Source organism: Gobio gobio (genome assembly GCF_949357685.1).
Source record: "Gobio gobio genome assembly, chromosome: 23".
Classification (NCBI taxonomy): Eukaryota; Metazoa; Chordata; class Actinopteri; order Cypriniformes; family Gobionidae; genus Gobio; species Gobio gobio.
The window spans coordinates 44973128-44992141 of record NC_137119.1 but is presented as its reverse complement, the minus strand read 5'-3'; the positions used below and the strand labels follow the sequence as shown (position 1 = coordinate 44992141).

General features: G+C 44.4%; 2 protein-coding genes across 9 annotated transcripts in view; one reads left to right on the top strand and one right to left on the bottom strand.

Annotated features, from left to right (window-relative positions):
* Positions 1-7614: 7614 nt before the first annotated feature.
* LOC307120032 (ependymin) lies at positions 7615-9304 on the top strand (the record flags this gene model as incomplete). The annotated part of the gene is made up of 6 exons (XM_079806858.1): positions 7615-7713; positions 7784-7818; positions 8504-8638; positions 8743-8929; positions 9004-9091; positions 9175-9304. Exons 1-6 carry the CDS (start codon positions 7644-7646, stop codon positions 9302-9304), a joined length of 645 nt encoding a protein of 214 aa, XP_079662984.1. The 5' UTR covers positions 7615-7643.
* A 615-nt stretch (positions 9305-9919) lies between these two features.
* Positions 9920-19014, bottom strand: part of ptprma (protein tyrosine phosphatase receptor type Ma) — a 278119-nt gene continuing 269024 nt past the window's right edge. For 7 of the 8 annotated variants that reach the window (XM_079806429.1, XM_079806424.1, XM_079806422.1 and 4 more), the window contains 2 exons: positions 18123-18258; positions 9921-10868 (listed from right to left, as the gene is read on the bottom strand). In XM_079806429.1, coding sequence (XP_079662555.1) covers positions 10815-10868; positions 18123-18258 — 190 coding nt within the window. In that variant the 3' untranslated portion in view covers positions 9921-10814. Of the gene's footprint in view, positions 10869-18122; positions 18259-19014 lie in introns of all 8 variants that reach the window. The other variant, XM_079806428.1, reaches the window with a different exon arrangement.

The window sequence follows — 19014 nt, the reverse complement described above, 5'->3', positions numbered from 1 at the left end:
GGATGTTCTCATGATTTTTTAGATGTTCTGACTGACTGAATCTCTTGTCACATTGTAAAAACTTGTAAGGGTTTTCCTCTAGTGTGGATGTTCTCATGGTTTTTAAGATGTTCTGACTGACTGAATCTCTTGTCACAGTGTGAACACTTGTAAGGGTTTTCCTCTAGTGTGGATGTTCTCATGGTTTTTAAGATGTTCTGACTGACTGAATCTCTTGTCATAGTGTGAACACTTGTAAGGGTTTTCCTCTAGTGTGGATGCTGTCATGGTTTTTAAGATGTTCTGACTAACTGAATCTCTTGTCACAGTGTGAACACTTGTAAGGGTTTTCCTCTAGTGTGGATGCTGTCATGGTTTTTAAGATGTTCTGACTAACTGAATCTCTTGTCACAGTGTGAACACTTGTAAGGGTTTTCCTCTAGTGTGGATGCTCTCGTGGTTTTTCAGATGTTCTGACTGACTGAATCTCTTGTCACAGTGTGAACACTTGTAAGGGTTTTCCTTTAGTGTGGATGCTCTCATGATTTTTAAGATGTCCTGACTGACCGAATCTCTTGTCACAGTGTGAACACTTGTAAGGGTTTTCCTCTAGTGTGGATGCTCTCATGGTTTTTAAGATGTTCTGACTGACTGAATCTCTTGTCACAGTGTGAACACTTGTAAGGGTTTTCCTCTAGTGTGGATGCTCTCATGGTTTTTAAGATGTTCTGACTGACTGAATCTCTTGTCACAGTGTGAACACTTGTAAGGGTTTTCCTCTAGTGTGGATGCTCTCATGGTTTTTAAGATGTTCTGACTGACTGAATCTCTTGTCACAGTGTGAACACTTGTAAGGGTTTTCCTCCAGTGTGGATGCTCTCATGGTTTTTAAGATGTTCTGACTAACTGAATCTCTTGTCACAGTGTGAACACTTGTAAGGGTTTTCCTCCAGTGTGGATGCTCTCATGATTTTTAAGATGTTCTGTCTAACTGAATCTCTTGTCACAGTGTGAACACTTGTAAGGGTTTTCCTCTAGTGTGGATGCTCTCATGGTTTTTAAGATGTTCTGACTGACTGAATCTCTTGTCACAGTGTGAACACTTGTAAGGGTTTTCCTCTAGTGTGGATGCTCTCATGATTTTTAAGATGTTCTGTCTAACTGAATCTCTTGTCACAGTGTGAACACTTGTAAGGGTTTTCCTCTAGTGTGGATGCTCTCATGGTTTTTAAGATGTTCTGACTGACTGAATCTCTTGTCACAGTGTGAACACTTTTAAGGGTTTTCCTCTAGTGTGGATGCTCTCATGGTTTTTAAGATGTTCTGACTAACTGAATCTCTTGTCACAGTGTGAACACTTGTAAGGGTTTTCCTCTAGTGTGGATGCTCTCATGATTTTTAAGATGTCCTGACTGATTGAATCTCTTGTCACAGTGTGAATACTTGTAAGGGTTTTCCTCTAGTGTGGATGCTCTCATGGTTTTTAAGATGTTCTGACATATTCCCCTTTTCCACCAAGGCAGTGCTAGAGCTAGTTCAGAGCCAGAGCTAGTCCCAGTTCATAGTTGGTTCAACTGAGGAGCCTTCTAAGAACCGTTTTCTTTTCCACATGCTGAGAGCCACAACAGAGCCATGTCTTACGTCACTGTATACGTCTCATCTTTCTCAGCAACGCTAGCGAGGCAGAGGCAGTGTTGCCAAGTCCGCGGTTTTCCCGCGGAATTGGGCTACTTTATCACTGTTGCCGCTGGCTTTTTTTCATGTCCGCGGGTTGAAGCGACCCCAATTGTGTGATATTTAGCCCCGGGAATGCGAATTTTAGTATTCAACCATGCCATAAAAACATATTTTACCCCCAAATGTGATTTTTACCGGGGAAGCCCTCCTGAAACGCGATTGGGCTTGTTTTGAGTAGCAATTGGGTGGGTTTGTTGTGGAAACCTGTCAACCCTGGGCAGCGGGAAACACACACACACCAGGCTTGTTCAAGATGAATCAGCGCATTGCAGACCGATCCACGAATGATAAAAAAAAAACCGCATGAGTGAATCAAAAGCATATGGAGTCATATGCTCTCGCTAGACTCGTTGTCATACGCCGATAGGTCTCTGCACAGCACCGCTGCGACCAAGCCTTCCATCAACAATGCAAACGTTGCGTTACTATTGATTCGCATGGCTTTATGATCCTACATCGGCATCAAAACACAACGAAAACACAGCGAATCCAACGCATTCATGCAGTTCGCCGAAATTTGTATAGACAGAGATTACAAACGAGCAGCAGTTGTTAGCTCCATTAGCTAACTATTTCAACAATGGCAGATCTCAAGTTTGTGTTGGTCTTGTTGACCCCGCCCCCAGCGCCTGACATAATCGGTTCTTTCTTCTAGCCCTGTTCTAGCCCAGCAATGTTTTGGTGCTACTTAAGAACCACTTTTCCTGGCTCGGAGCTGGGGCTTTGGGTGTGGAAACACAAAGAACCGATTTGAAACTAGGCTCTGGCTCCGATCTAGCTCTAGCACTGCCTTGGTGGAAAAGGGGTATGTGTGTAAGAATGTCTGTGTGTAAGAATGTCTGAGTGTCTGTGTGTGAGAGAGTGAGTGTGTGTAAGAATGTCTGTGTGAGAGTGTGTCTGTGTAAGTGTGTGTGTAAGAATGTCTGTGTGAGAGTGTGTCTGTGTAAGTGTGTGTGTGTGTGTGTAAGAATGTCTGTGTGAGAGTGTCTGTGTAAGTGAGAGTGTGTGAGTGTGTCTAAGAATGTGTAAGAATGTCTGTGTGAGATTGTGTGTGTGTGTGTGTAAGAATGTGTGTAAGTGTGTGTTAATGTCTGTGTGAGAGTGTGTGTGTGTAAGAATGTGTGTAAATGATTGTGTGAGAGTGTGTGTGTAAATGTCTGTGTGTGTGTGTGTGTGTGTGTGTGTGTGTGTGTGTGTGTGTGTGTGTGTGTGTGTGTGTGTGTGTGTGTGCAAGAATGTGTGTAAGTGTGTGTGTGTAAGAATATCTGTGTGTGTGACTATGTGAATATCTGTGTGACTGTGTGAATATCTGAGTGTCTGAGAGTGTGAGTGTGTGTAAGAATGTCTGTTTGAGTGTGTGTCTGTGTAAGTGTGCGTAATAATGTCTGTTAGTGTGTGTGTGTGTGTGTGTGTGTGTGTGTGTGTGTGAGTGAGTGTCTGTGTGAGTGTGAGTCTCTGTGTGTGTGTGTGTGTGTAGCAGTAGCTCACCGCTCATGTTCCTCACGTCCTCACACTCAAGTCACATGACATCATTAGTAAATCTTCATTAATGATGGAAATATTTCAGCTATCTTATCAGCACACATGAACTTTAGCTTCCCGCACTGCTTTAATCCTCATATCTTTACTGTAGCACGTCGTTTATCGTATGGAAAACTCATTAACAGGCCAGTCATCTGATGGTCAAACGCTCATAATGATCATGTGCTCATAAACACCTGATGTAACATTAAAAAAAAACAACAGAGAAAAATGACTGACAAAAGTAATCTTTCCATCAGAAGCAGTAGAATTGTTTTTACTGTGATTTTTACAGGATTAAATGTTATTTGCATTATATAAATATTAACAAAGTGAGATCCTTTAAATATTACACTCAAGAGTAACGCTCAGAGAACACTCAAGAGTAACGCTCAGAGAACACTCAAGAGTAACGCTCAGAGAACACTCTAGAGTAACACTCAGAGAACTCTCAAGAGTAACGCTCAGAGAACACTCAAGAGTAACGCTCAGAGAACACTCTAGAGTAACGCTCAGAGAACACTCAAGAGTAACCCTCAGAGAACACTCAAGAGTAACGCTCAGAGAACACTCAAGAGTAACTCTCAAAGAACACTCAAGAGTAACGCTCAGAGAACACTCAAGAGTAACGCTCCGAGAACACTCAAGAGTAACGCTCAGAGAACACTCAAGAGTAACACTCAGAGAACTCTCAAGAGTAACGCTCAGAGAACACTCTAGAGTAACACTCAGAGAACACTCAAGAGTAACGATCAGAGAACACTCAAGAGTAACGCTCAGAGAACACTCAAGAGTAACTCTCAAAGAACACTCAAGAGTAACGCTCAGAGAACACTCAAGAGTAACGCTCCGAGAACACTCAAGAGTAACGCTCAGAGAACTCTCAAGAGTAACACTCAGAGAACTCTCAAGAGTAACGCTCAGAGAACACTCTAGAGTAACACTCAGAGAACACTCAAGAGTAACGATCAGAGAACACTCAAGAGTAACGCTCAGAGAACACTCAAGAGTAACTCTCAAAGAACACTCAAGAGTAACGCTCAGAGAACACTCAAGAGTAACTCTCAAAGAACACTCAAGAGTAACGCTCAGAGAACACTCAAGAGTAACGCTCCGAGAACACTCAAGAGTAACGCTCAGAGAACACTCAAGAGTAACACTCAGAGAACTCTCAAGAGTAACGCTCAGAGAACACTCAAGAGTAACTCTCAGAGAACACTCAAGAGTAACGCTCAGAGAACACTCAAGAGTAACGCTCAGAGAACACTCACGAGTAACGCTCAGAGAACACTCTAGAATAACGCTCAGAGAACACTCTAGAATAACGCTCAGAGAACACTCAAGAGTAACGCTCAGAGAACACTCAAGAGTAACTCTCAAAGAACACTCAAGAGTAACGCTCAGAGAACACTCAAGAGTAACGCTCCGAGAACACTCAAGAGTAACGCTCCGAGAACACTCAAGAGTAACGCTCAGAGAACATTCAAGAGTAACGCTCAGAGAACATTCAAGAGTAACGCTCAGAGAACATTCAAGAGTAACGCTCAGAGAAAACTCAAGAGTAACGCTCAGAGAAGAGTAACGCTCAGAGAACACTCAGGAGTAACGCTCAGAGAACGCTCAGAGAACACTCAAGAGTAACGCTCAGAGAACACTCTAGAGTAACGCTCAGAGAACACTCAAGAGTAACGCTCAGAGAACACTCAAGAGTAACGCTCAGAGAACACTCTAGAGTAACGCTCAGAGAACACTCTAGAGTAACACTCAGAGAACACTAGAGTAACGCTCAGAGAACACTCTAGAGTAACGCTCAGAGAACACTCTAGAGTAACACTCAGAGAACACTCTAGAGTAACGCTCAGAGAACACTCAAGAGTAACACTCAGAGAACATTCAAGAGTAACGCTCAGAGAACATTCAAGAGTAACGCTCAGAGAACATTCAAGAGTAACGCTCAGAGAACACTCAAGAGTAACGCTCAGAGAACACTCAAGAGTAACCCTCAGAGAACACTCAAGAGTAACGCTCAGAGAACACTCAAGAGTAACGCTCAGAGAACACTCAAGAGTAACTCTCAAAGAACACTCAAGAGTAACGCTCAGAGAACACTCAAGAGTAACTCTCAAAGAACACTCAAGAGTAACGCTCAGAGAACACTCAAGAGTAACGCTCCGAGAACACTCAAGAGTAACGCTCAGAGAACACTCAAGAGTAACACTCAGAGAACTCTCAAGAGTAACGCTCAGAGAACACTCAAGAGTAACTCTCAGAGAACACTCAAGAGTAACGCTCAGAGAACACTCAAGAGTAACGCTCAGAGAACACTCACGAGTAACGCTCAGAGAACACTCTAGAATAACGCTCAGAGAACACTCTAGAATAACGCTCAGAGAACACTCAAGAGTAACGCTCAGAGAACACTCAAGAGTAACTCTCAAAGAACACTCAAGAGTAACGCTCAGAGAACACTCAAGAGTAACGCTCCGAGAACACTCAAGAGTAACGCTCCGAGAACACTCAAGAGTAACGCTCAGAGAACATTCAAGAGTAACGCTCAGAGAACATTCAAGAGTAACGCTCAGAGAACATTCAAGAGTAACGCTCAGAGAAAACTCAAGAGTAACGCTCAGAGAAGAGTAACGCTCAGAGAACACTCAGGAGTAACACTCAGAGAACGCTCAGAGAACACTCAAGAGTAACGCTCAGAGAACACTCTAGAGTAACGCTCAGAGAACACTCAAGAGTAACGCTCAGAGAACACTCAAGAGTAACGCTCAGAGAACACTCTAGAGTAACGCTCAGAGAACACTCTAGAGTAACACTCAGAGAACACTAGAGTAACGCTCAGAGAACACTCTAGAGTAACGCTCAGAGAACACTCAAGAGTAACACTCAGAGAACATTCAAGAGTAACGCTCAGAGAACATTCAAGAGTAACGCTCAGAGAACATTCAAGAGTAACGCTCAGAGAACACTCAAGAGTAACGCTCAGAGAACACTCAAGAGTAACCCTCAGAGAACACTCAAGAGTAACGCTCAGAGAACACTCAAGAGTAACGCTCAGAGAACACTCAAGAGTAACGCTCAGAGAACACTCAGGAGTAACGCTCAGAGAACACTCAAGAGTAACGCTCAGAGAACACTCAAGAGTAACCCTCAGAGAACACTCAAGAGTAACGCTCAGAGAACACTCAAGAGTAACGCTCAGAGAACACTCAAGAGTAACCCTCAGAGAACACTCAAGAGTAATGCTCAGAGAACACTCAAGAGTAACCCTCAGAGAACACTCAAGAGTAACGCTCAGAGAACACTCAAGAGTAACGCTCAGAGAACACTCAAGAGTAACGCTCAGAGAACACTCAAGAGTAACGCTCAGAGAACACTCAAGAGTAACACTCAGAGAACACTCAAGAGTAAAGCTCAGAGAACATTCAAGAGTAACGCTCAGAGAACACTCTAGAGTAACGCTCAGAGAACATTCAAGAGTAACGCTCAGAGAACATTCAAGAGTAACGCTCAGAGAACACTCAAGAGTAACGCTCAGAGAACACTCAAGAGTAACGCTCAGAGAACATTCAAGAGTAACACTCAGAGAACACTCTAGAGTAACGCTCAGAGAACATTCAAGAGTAACGCTCAGAGAACACTCAAGAGTAACGCTCAGAGAACACTCAAGAGTAACGCTCAGAGAACATTCAAGAGTAACGCTCAGAGAACACTCTAGAGTAACGCTCAGAGAACATTCAAGAGTAACGCTCAGAGAACATTCAAGAGTAACACTCAGAGAACACTCAAGAGTAACGCTCAGAGAACACTCAAGAGTAAAGCTCAGAGAACATTCAAGAGTAACGCTCAGAGAACACTCAAGAGTAACGCTCAGAGAACACTCAAGAGTAACGCTCAGAGAACACTCAAGAGTAACACTCAGAGAACATTCAAGAGTAACGCTCAGAGAACACTCAAGAGTAAAGCTCAGAGAACATTCAAGAGTAACGCTCAGAGAACACTCAAGAGTAACGCTCAGAGAACACTCAAGAGTAACGCTCAGAGAACACTCAAGAGTAACGCTCAGAGAACACTCAAGAGTAACGCTCCCATAATGTTTGAAGAATGGAATGTTCACTTCAGTCTTTGAAATTATTTTTTAAATATTTTTTAAGGACGTTTTGTGTATTCTGAGAACATTGTGAAATAACATGTTTATAACAATATGCAAAGACCAAAGTGAGTCATAAAGCTGCAATGATTGACAGATACAGAGGAGCGGCGACGTGTGTGTGTGTGTGTGTGTGTGTGTGTGTGTGTGTGTGTGTGTGTGTGTGTGTGTGTGTGTGTGTGTGTGCGTGTGTGTGTGCGCGGGTGTGTGTATAAGAGAGAGTGTGAGCGGGCTGCAGCTTGTCTTCATCATGAGGGGTCTGATCGTGCTTTTCCTCAGCGGGTGGATCGGTGTGGTCAGTGGGCAGCCGCGGCCCTGTGGTGAGTCCCTCAGGCTCTCATGAGTTCATCTGATGTGATTAAACTCTAACTCATGATTCTGATTCCCCAGAGGCTCCGGCTCAGTATGTGGGCAGCCTGTCCATGGTGAGTTTATGCTCTCTCTCTCTCTCTCTCTCTCTCTCTCTCTCTCTCTCTCTCTCTCTCTCTCTCTCTCTCTCTCTCTTCATTCACTCGTTCGCATTGTGTTCTGTGTGGACGGCCGTTCCCGCCACAGGAGAAAAAAACCTGTAAAAAAAAAAGTCTTATTACTTAAAAATCCATTATTATTACAAACAAAATCTTCATTATGAGATTACAAGTCGAATTTATGAGTCAACTTTTGTGATTATTATTACTTGTCGTATTTTTTTCTTTAATGTAATTTCCACTGTAAATGCAATCATTTTGACCTTTTAATGTACAGTAATTTCTTGTCATGATTTTGTTTGTTTTTTATGTTATAATTCAGACATTTTATGTTATAATTTCAACTTAGTATGTCATAATTTTGACCTTGTTATTATCACCTTTTGTCATACCTCGACTTATGACATAACTTTGACTTCCTATTCTTGACTTTTTGTCATAATTCTGAAGTGTATTTAGTGTACTTCACTATCTAGTGTACTTCACTATCTAGTTTACTTCAGTGTACTTCATTATCTAGTGTACTTTTGACTTTTTTATGTCATATTTTGACGAATGTCTTGACCATTTGAGTTGTGTTGATGATGATGATGATGTTGTTGATGATGATGATGATGATGATGATGATGATGATGTTGGTCAGACGGCTGCTGATGGAATCATCACCTCCGCCGCCTCATACTCGTACGACGCTCGCGCTCAGCAGATCCGCTTCAGAAACTACATGACCGTGTTCAACGAGACCGTCCAGATGGACCTACTCATGCACTTCAAACAGGCGAGTAGAACTGACCGACCTGCCTCCAGAACTGACCGACCCGCCACCAGAAGATCAGGTCAGGGGAAAGGAAGGATGACGGTGTGTTTGTCCTTCACTAACAGGGCGTCATGTATGAGATGGACTACTCGCGCCTGTGGTGTGAGAAGAAGGCTCTGGAGACGCCTTTCCACCCCACGCGGGTCCCGGCCGACGCCGCCTTCATGGGGCAGGTGATCCTGGGAACCACGTCTGTTCCCGGTCTGGGTCTGCTGACCAACTCCTGGGTAGGAGAGATCCCTGAGATCCAGGGTGAGTCCAGTGGCTCTAGCCTTCCTCAGCTCTTACACACACTCAGACTCGTTTAACTCTCGTCTCGTCTGCAGCTCAGTACATGCTGACCTTCACTGAGTTCACGTGTTTACCGGTCAGCGCGTCCGTCTTTACGCCACAGACCGGCTGGATCACCATGAGGTCAGCGTCTCACACACACACACACACACACACACGCACCATCAGTGTTTGATGATACTGATCATGTCTCTGTGGTTTCTCAGCTTCTATAATCATCTGCTGGGCGTGCAGAACCCTCAGGACTTCATCCCGCCATTCTTCTGTCCCGCCGCGGCTTCGAACGAACGCTTGCCCAAGACCAACTTCCTGAAGGCCGTCCGTGCGTCCCGGTGAGACTCAGCTCCGCTTCAGATGGACCGGAGACATCAGTGTCTGATTAAACCGCAATGACTTTTGCAGATGAATAATAAACCTTTAATAAACCATGATCACGTATCTGCATCTTTCCAGCCATTGATTATGCAGATTATTACTCATATTATGGGATGTTTTAGTCCTGTAAATGTGGGACTTACATTTACAGAATTCCATGATTTATCATTATTATGATTGATATGATCGTCTGTGTCTCATAAAGCTGAAATAACTCAGTGATGTTTGTTGATGTATTCTGAAGTTACACTCAAATGATTCTTATGGTTTATAGAAAAGAATATGCTTTATATGATTTGCATTATATGTAATATAGCCTACTGTAAAAAAAACAGAAAATGCTTTCCAGCTAAATTAGACTGTATGACACAAACCCTGAGAAACACGACATATGTAATAAAACTACAAATAAAGGAATAAATCATAATCCTGCCTCTTTAGCGCTTAAATACACATTTGATGCAGTTCACTCACCGCCTGCGGTTTCCACTCATGACCGGGAACACACACACACGCACTCAAATATTTCAAGTTAAGAAAAATAAAAATCTTACTTAAACTTTGAGTTTCTTTTTTTAAACATATTTTTATTGAAAAACATGGAGCATAACAAGAAAATATCCACATTAAAAAAAACATTTTATATATATTTTAACCTTTCCAGCCAACTTTGAGTTTCTTAACTTAAAATCTCATTCAACTCATTAATGTTTACAGTGAAGTAATAAATCGTGTGCATAAGCTCAAGATAAAGAAGTGAATTATCGTTCATGTTGGTCAGAGTGTGTGAGTTAGCGAACTCTACACACACGAGTACTCAAAACATGACCGTTCTGCTTATTAAAATCATAACTCATCAGTTTAGTGTTCTAGTTATGATGACACTGTTTGAGTGCAGTGCATTGTGGGATACAGAAACTCACACACACAGCTTTGGCAGATATAGATATGTATTTATAGGCTTGATTTTTTTCGTTTTTCATACCAGATAAATAAAAAGTTAACAATACAATCTGGTCACTATCATAAGTGGAGTCCGTGTGATGATAATGACCAAATCAAAGCATGATTGTCACTCAGTGTGCGTCACAAACATCGGTCAATGAATAAATTATCTGGTGAACCTCATCTATTTACAGTATAAACACACGAGCTTTGGATCTTCGGACGGTTTCAGCAGTTTTTCCATCATCGTTCAACACAAACACAGAACATGAGAATATGACTCGACTGTACATGCCAGAGTTAATAAACCAAAGTACAAAAGCAAACCGACGTGAAAACAATGATCGAAATAAACATCCACGAGACGTCGCATTCCACACAAACACAGAGGATGAGCTGTGGTCCGGTGGGAGATGGGCGGACGGCGAGGCTGAGAGCCGGTCATCAGAGCATCCGTGTGTTTCAGTGTCCAGGGAGAAGGGGAAGGTCGTGGAGAACAACGGGACGATGGAGACGTTTCCACACACTACCCAGAATTCAAGTATTCCAGCGCCACTTCATAGCAAAACTTGTACTGATCCTACAGAAGAAACACACACACACACACACCAGCAGATGTCACTGTCTGCACACACACCAGGCCTAACTCTGTGAAGAACCTTCCAGACATCAGTCCAGCTTTTAATCATCTAAAGAACCTTTTGCCAGTACAGAACCGTTATTAACCATTAATACTGGGTCAGTCCATGCTCAAATTTGTGGAAAGCCAGAATAGTAAATGTCACAGATGTGTATTGACGGAGTAATCAGTGTTTTACAGAGGAGGCTCAGAATGACATCTGGAGCCGAATCACAGGGGTGTAAACATGACTTTAGAAAGATGGCAGCATCATTATTTTATTCTCACACAGAGATTGGAAGATCTATTAGTGAAATCTGTTGACTTTATCAATCTGTGTGTCATTATATGCCAACGGTGAGCGCTCAAACATGGGGAATCAGCACTTCTGGTGTGTCTTTGACTCAAGTTTGCGTACCTGTAACTTCAAAAGTATTAAAGATATCTGAATATCCTTTTAGATTCTGGTTCTTAACTAAATTTACTTTTGGTTTCTTCATTTTAAAGCCCGTCGATGGTTCAGTCCCAGAGATATGGAGATCCCAATGCGGCTCCAAGAGTAAAATGGTAACGTTCAGTGGTCGAAAACCAAATGTGGGTCACTTCACACACACCTAATGATTTTTGCTTTTAAAGAGGAACATCTGAAGAACAAATGTTGAAACTCGTATCTCGTGTTTTTCTATCAGCTCAACTGCGTAGAACATTCCTGTCTGAGTGCCATAAATGTTCTATTTCCAAAGTTTGCGTACCCGTCAGGGCTGTGAACCGGTTCAAGGAACGAAAACGAAAACCGGAAACGAACGAAATTTTAAGAGGAACGAAAACGAAAATGAAATCAAAATCAATTTGAATCGTTCTGAACAGAAACGTTAATTTGAAATGACCATTAACCGGTTAATAACGTTATTTTATCGTTCTCTTTAATATTTTAATTTGCCAGTGACCAATCATGAATTGAGTAGTACAGCATGTGACGTTGACGTATCACGCGTGAGTGAAATGCCCGCGCACCAGTCGTCTATGAATCTACCGGTACGCAAGTCAGTAAAGAGCGCGCATTTTCATTCCTCAAGTACATTTCTTTCCCTGCCGAGGTCTACTATGAAAGCGCAGGTATTGGAGGACATTCTTTTCGAACGTTTAAATAAGCAGTACGGACTTTAAGCTCAAACAGACTGATTTAGGCTAGTTTATGGATTCCGTTTAAGCCTGTCCAAGTAGGCTATAGCATATCTATCAACATTTTTCCTATAGTCTTTCAGATTGCCAATACAGGACAGGTCAATGTTTTCTATATACACGGTTGATGCTTCATATTAAATTGTATGTTATATTGCATTAAATAATCAAGCTTTATTAGCTGACTGAATTTGATTATGTGATGCAAGGACGTGTTGCGCAGTGTTTGCTTTGAAATTAGCAGTTGATGGTGCATTAAAAGAGCAATGGTTATCCAGTTTATTTATTCTTTATTCATGCAATTTTTAAAACAAGTCGTGTTGAAAAAAATGTATGTACAAAGAATGTTATCACTCTTCTGAAAAGAATTAGGCATAAGAGGCCACTTTCGATTGTCTAACGCTCCATTTAAACAGGTCCGCTGTTTATGCTTTGTAATTAATGCATGTATTTCTGTTGTGGTTTTAAAAATGTTATGAAATAGGCTAAATATTCAAGTTTAATTACCATGCGTTATATTATTATTGAGTGAAAATAAGTCTATTTATACATATTTGTTTAAAGTATAGGCTAAATTAAAATAACGTTATTAACCGGTATTTTTTAAAATCAAACCGTTTTCGGAACAGTAATGTTTATTGAGGAACGCAAAAACGGAAACGCTATAATATCGATTCTGCTCGGAGTGAACCGATTGATGTTTTTTTCCGTTTTTAAGCCCTGGTACCCGTAACTCTAAAAGTATTCATGATATCTTAATATCCTTCTAGATTCTCATTCCTAATAAACCTTTCTTTTGAGAGCTTCATTTTCAAGGCCTTATATAGTTCAGTCCCAGAGATATGGGGATCTCAAAGTGGCTCCATGGTCAAATTGTTGAATTTTACCCATTTTCAGTGATCGAAAACCAAATGTGGGTCTCTTTGCACACGCCTGTTACATTTACAGAGGAATGTCTGAAGAATAAATAATGTTTAAACCAGAAATGTATCTTGTTTCCCTCTATCAAAAGAATTGCATAAAACATAACTCCAAAAATCCACTGAAATGGTCAAGTTGAGGCACATTAACTTGCTCTCAAAAATGTATTTATGAGAATCTATATTTGAATCTGTTTCAGGTTTATTTGGAAGAAGGGATTTTGTTCATGTGAACAGCTTCTGAAGCTATCAAGAGTTCAAATACACAGCATCATCATAACTACACATCACCGCATCTGAGACTGAACCACACAGGGCCTTAAGTTAAGATCCCATAAGAAAAGATTCATAAGAACCAGAATCTAAAATGACATTAAGATATCTTTAACACTTCTTGAATTAAAGACATGTAAACTCAGAGGGGTGTGTCAAACTCACTGAAACTAGAAATGTATCTCGTTTCCGTTGTGTTATTTACTCTTCAGACACAAACACTATCAACTGTTTAATAAGTGACCGGCATTTGGTTTTTGAAATTTGACCATGGAGCCGCTTTGAGATCCCCATATCTCTGGGACTGAACTATATAAGGCCTTGAAAATGAAGATATCAAAAGAAAAGTTTATTAGGAATGAGAATCTAGAAGGATATGAAGATATCATGAATACTTTTAGAGTTACGGGTACGCAAACTTTGGAAAAAGAACATTTATGGCACTCAGACAGGAATGTTGTACGCAGTTGAGCTGATAGAAAAACACGATACACATTTCTAATTTCAACATTATTTGTTCTTCAGATGTTCCTCTTTAAAAGGAAAAATCATCAGCTGTGTGTGAAGTGACCCACATTTGGGTTTTGACCACTGAAAATGTGTACAATTTACTCATGGAGCCACATTGAGATCTCCATATCTCTGGAAATGATTCCTACTGAGCATTCAAAATTAAAATACTAAAGGAAAAGTTAGTTAAGAACCAGCATCTAAAAGGATATTCAGATATCTTTAATACTTCTGGAGTTACAGGCACTCAAACTTGAGGCACAAACACACCAGAAGTGCTGATTCCCCATGTTTGAGCGCTCACCGTTGGCATATAATGACACACAGATTGATAAAGTCAACAGATTTCACTAATAGATCTACCAATCTTTGTGTGACAATAAAATAATGATGCTGCCATCTTTCTAAAGTCATGTTTACACCCCTGTGATTCGGCTCCAGATGTCATTCTGAGCCTCCTCTAGAAAACACTGATTACTCCGTCAATACACATCTGTGACATTCACTATTCTGGCTTTATCATTATTCATGTTTGTCTTTCCTCAGAAAAAAATATTAACAAAAGCAAAAATTAGAGTTTCCGAGATTTGGTTGATTTGACACGGAATGACCTAACCAATTTACAACAAAAAAACGTTGCTTATTTTGTCAAATTGCATCTTTAAGACCCTGGAATCACAGAATCCAGTCATAAAAATGGATTTTACAGTATAACATAAATATACGTTTATGGAGATAAAGGCTCCTCCTTGAACTGCCACTCCTCCTTGAACTGCCACTCCTCCTTGAACTGCCACCTTAACGTGGTGGAGGGGTTTGAGTACCCGAATGAACCTAGGAGCTATGTTGTTCGGGGCTATATGCCCCTGGTAGGGTCTCCCAAGGCAAACAGGTCCTAGGTGACGGGTCAGACTAAGAGCAGTTCAAAAAACCCTTATGATGACAAAAAAAAGGAGGACCGTGACGTCGCCCGGTACGGCGCAGCCGGGGCCCCACCCTGGAGCCAGGCCTGGGGTTGGGGCTCGTATGCGAGCGCCTGGTGGCCGGGCCTTCCCCCACGGGGTCCGGCCGGGCTCAGCCCAAAGGAGCGACGTGGGGACACCTTCCCGTGGGCCCACCACTCACAGGAGGGACCGTAAGGGGCCGGTGCAAAGAAGATCGGGCAGCAGTCGAAGGCAGGAGCCTAGACAACCCGATCCCTGGACACGGAAACTGGCTCTTGGGACATGGAATGTCACCTCACTGGTGGGGAAGGAGCCTGAGATTGTGCGTAAGGTTGAGAGGTTCCGACTAGAGATAGTTGGAATCACCTCTACGCACAGCTTGGGCTCTGGAACCACACTCCTCGAGAGAGGATGGACTCTTCACCACTCCGGAGTTGCCCATGGTGAGAGGCGGCGGGCTGGTGTGGGTTTTCTTATAGCCCCCCAGCTCTGCCGCCACGTGTTGGAGTTTACCCCGGTGAACGAGAGGGTCGTTTCCCTGCGGCTTCGGCTCAGGGATAGATCTCTCACTGTTGTTTGTGCCTACGGGCCGAACGGCAGTGCAGAGTACCCGGCCTTCTTGGTGTCCCTGGGAGGGGTGCTGGAAAGTGCTCCGCCTGGGGACTCCGTCGTTCTACTGGGGGACTTCAACGCCCACGTGGGCGATGACAGTGACACCTGGAGGGGCGTGATTGGGAGGAACGGCCCCCCTGATCTGAACCCGAGTGGTGTTCAGTTATTTGACTTCTGTGCTAGTTACGGTTTGTCCATAACGAACACCATGTTCAGGCATAAGAGTGTCCATCAGTGCACATGGCACCAGGACACTCTAGGTCGTAGGTCAATGATCGACTTTGTGGTCGTTTCATCTGACCTGCGGCCGTATGTCTTGGACACTCGGGTGAAGAGAGGGGCGGAGCTGTCAACTGATCACCACCTGGTGGTGAGTTGGATCCGATGGCGGGGGAGGAAGCTGGACAGACTCGGTAGACCCAAGCGTACTGTAAGGGTCTGCTGGGAACGTTGGGCCGAGTCTCCTGTCAGAGAGATCTTCAACTCCTACCTCCGGCAGAACTTCGACCAGATCCCGAGGGAGGCTGGAGATATTGAGTCCGAATGGACCATGTTCTCCACCTCCATTGTCAAAGCGGCCGCTCGGAGCTGTGGCCGTAAGGTCTCCGGTGCATGTCGAGGCGGCAATCCCCGAACCCGGTGGTGGACACCGGAAGTAAGGGATGCCGTCAAGCTGAAGAAGGAGTCCTATCGGGCCTGGTTGGCTTGTGGGACTCCTGAGGCAGCTGACACGTACTGGCAGGCTAAGCGGACTGCAGCCCGGTTGGTTGTGGAGGCAAAAACTCGGGCCTGGGAGGAGTTCGGTGAGGCCATGGAAAAGGACTATCGGCTGGCCTCGAAGAGATTCTGGCAAACCGTCCGGCGCCTCAGGAGGGGGAAGCAGTGCCCTACCAACGCTGTTTACAGTGGCGATGGGCGACTGTTGACCTCAACTGGGGATGTCGTCGGACGGTGGAAGGAATACTTCGAGGATCTCCTCAATCCCGCCATCACGTCTTCCATTGAGGAAGCAGAGGCTGGAGGCTCAGAGGAGGACTCGTCCATCACCCAAGCTGAAGTCACCGAGGTGGTCAAGAAACTCCTCGGTGGCAAGGCACCGGGGGTGGATGAGATCCGCCCTGAGTACCTCAAGTCTCTGGATGTTGTGGGGCTGTCTTGGCTGACACGCCTCTGCAACATCGCGTGGCGGTCGGGGACAGTGCCTCTGGGATGGCAGACCGGGGTGGTGGTCCCTCTTTTTAAGAAGGGGGACCGGAGGGTGTGTTCCAACTACAGGGGGATCACACTTCTCAGCCTCCCCGGGAAAGTCTATGCCAGGGTACTGGAGAGGAGAATACGGCCGATAGTAGAACCTCGGATTCAGAAGGAACAGTCTGGTTTTCGTCCGGGCCGTGGTACACTGGACCAGCTCTATACCCTCTACAGGGTGCTGGAGGGTTCATGGGAGTTTGCCCAACCAGTCCACATGTGTTTTGTGGATTTGGAGAAGGCATTCGACTGTGTCCCTCGCGGCATCCTGTGGAGGGTGCTGGGGGAGTATGGGGTCCGGGGTCCTTTGCTAAGGGCTGTCCGGTCCCTGTACGACCGAAGCAGGAGTTTGGTCCGCATTGCCGGCAGTAAGTCAGACTTGTTCCCAGTGCATGTTGGACTCCGGCAGGGCTGCCCTTTGTCGCCGGTTCTGTTCATAATTTTTATGGACAGAATTTCTAGGCGCAGCCAGGGGCCGGAGGGTGTCAGGTTTGGGGACAACGCGGTTTCGTCTCTGCTCTTTGCGGATGACGTTGTCGTGTTGGCCCCTTCTAACCAGGACCTTCAGCATGCACTGGGACGGTTTGCAGCTGAGTGTGAAGCGGCTGGGATGAGGATCAGCACCTCCAAATCCGAGGCCATGGTCCTCAGTCGGAAAAGGGTGGTTTGCCCACTTCAGGTTGGTGGAGAGTTCCTGCCTCAAGTGGAGGAGTTCAAGTATCTAGGGGTCTTGTTCACGAGTGAGGGGAGGATGGAACGAGAGATTGACAGACGGATCGGTGCAGCTTCTGCAGTAATGCGGTCGATGTACCGGTCTGTTGGGGTGAAGAAAGAGCTAAGCCGTAAGGCGAGGCTCTCGATTTACCGGTCAAGCTACGTTCCTACTCTCACCTATGGTCATGAGCTTTGGGTCATGACCGAAAGGACAAGATCCCGGATACAGGCGGCCGAAATGAGCTTTCTCCGCAGGGTGGCTGGGCGCTCCCTTAGGGATAGGGTGAGAAGCTCAGTCACTCGGGAGGAACTCGGAGTAGAGCCGCTGCTCCTCCACATCGAGAGGGGTCAGCTGAGGTGGCTCGGGCATCTGTTCCGGATGCCTCCTGAACGCCTTCCCGGGAAGGTGTTTCGGGCATGTCCAACCGGGAGGAGGCCCCGGGGAAGACCTAGGACACGCTGGAGGGACTATGTCATCCCGCTGGCCTGGGAACGCCTCGGTGTCCCCCCGGAAGAGCTAGAGGAAGTGTCTAGGGAGAGGGAAGTCTGGGCATCTCTGCTTAGACTGCTGCCCCCGCGACCCGGCCCCGGATAAGCGGAAGAAGATGGATGGATGGATGGATGGAGATAAACCTTTCAGAAGTTCTTTGATGACTCATCGAAGACGCCATGAAAGCTACACTGGTGTCACATGACTGAACGCATCACTGTGACATCATCATCAGCAAGCGATCTTTGTCTCGCGGTCACATGGTTTGATGACCCGGTCACATGTTTGCCCGTTTAGAGTGAATGTGTGTCCTGATACTCACCAGCAGATCCACCATGTTGGGTTTGTTGTTTCTCAGTGTTTTGACGGCGTGAAACACGTCCACCGAGTGCTGATGCCGTAACATCTCACACACGATACTGATGGCACAGAAGGTCCCACTGCGGCCGCCGCCATTACTGTAACACACCACACACCCAACATTACTGAGACGAAGAGAGAGAGCACACACTACGCAGAAAAGTGTTTTTGAGTGAAGCCTCAGTTCTCTCAGTGATGGAGGCTGGTGTTAATCTGTCTGTGAACACTAGGTGGAGCTACGCTACCACTCACACACACACACACACACACACACACACACACACACACACACACACACACACACACACACACACACACACACACACACACACACACACACTAGAGCTCAATCACACCATCATTTACCACCAATCCCTCGAGTCTCCCGCTTTTACAAACAGAGTTTCCGTCAGTCTCATGAACTCGTTCAGTGTAAATGTTTATTTCAGGATAAACACGACTGGGAGGGACGAGGCTGAGGAATGGGAGAGAGAGGGACTCTAACGGGGATCATGTGACTCCTCACAGGCTCGTTCGACCGGCTGATGTGTGTAAAGTCACCATGACATCAAAACTCAATTATCATTTTGGTTACACTTTATTTTCAGGTGCCATCGTACTATTAACCCTCTGGTGCTCTTCCTTTAGGGCTTGCATTGGTCGTCTTCCCGGACACCTAAAAATTAAACTTCCTCCACCCCAGTAAAACCAATGCAATTTATTTGTCTTCAATAATATTTTTTCTTTTTAATTTTGTATTTTGAGATTATGTGATGGTATTTTTTAATATTTATGCATTAATTATGGTCTATTTTTGCCATTGAAAATTATACAAAAATTTTTTTTTGTAATTT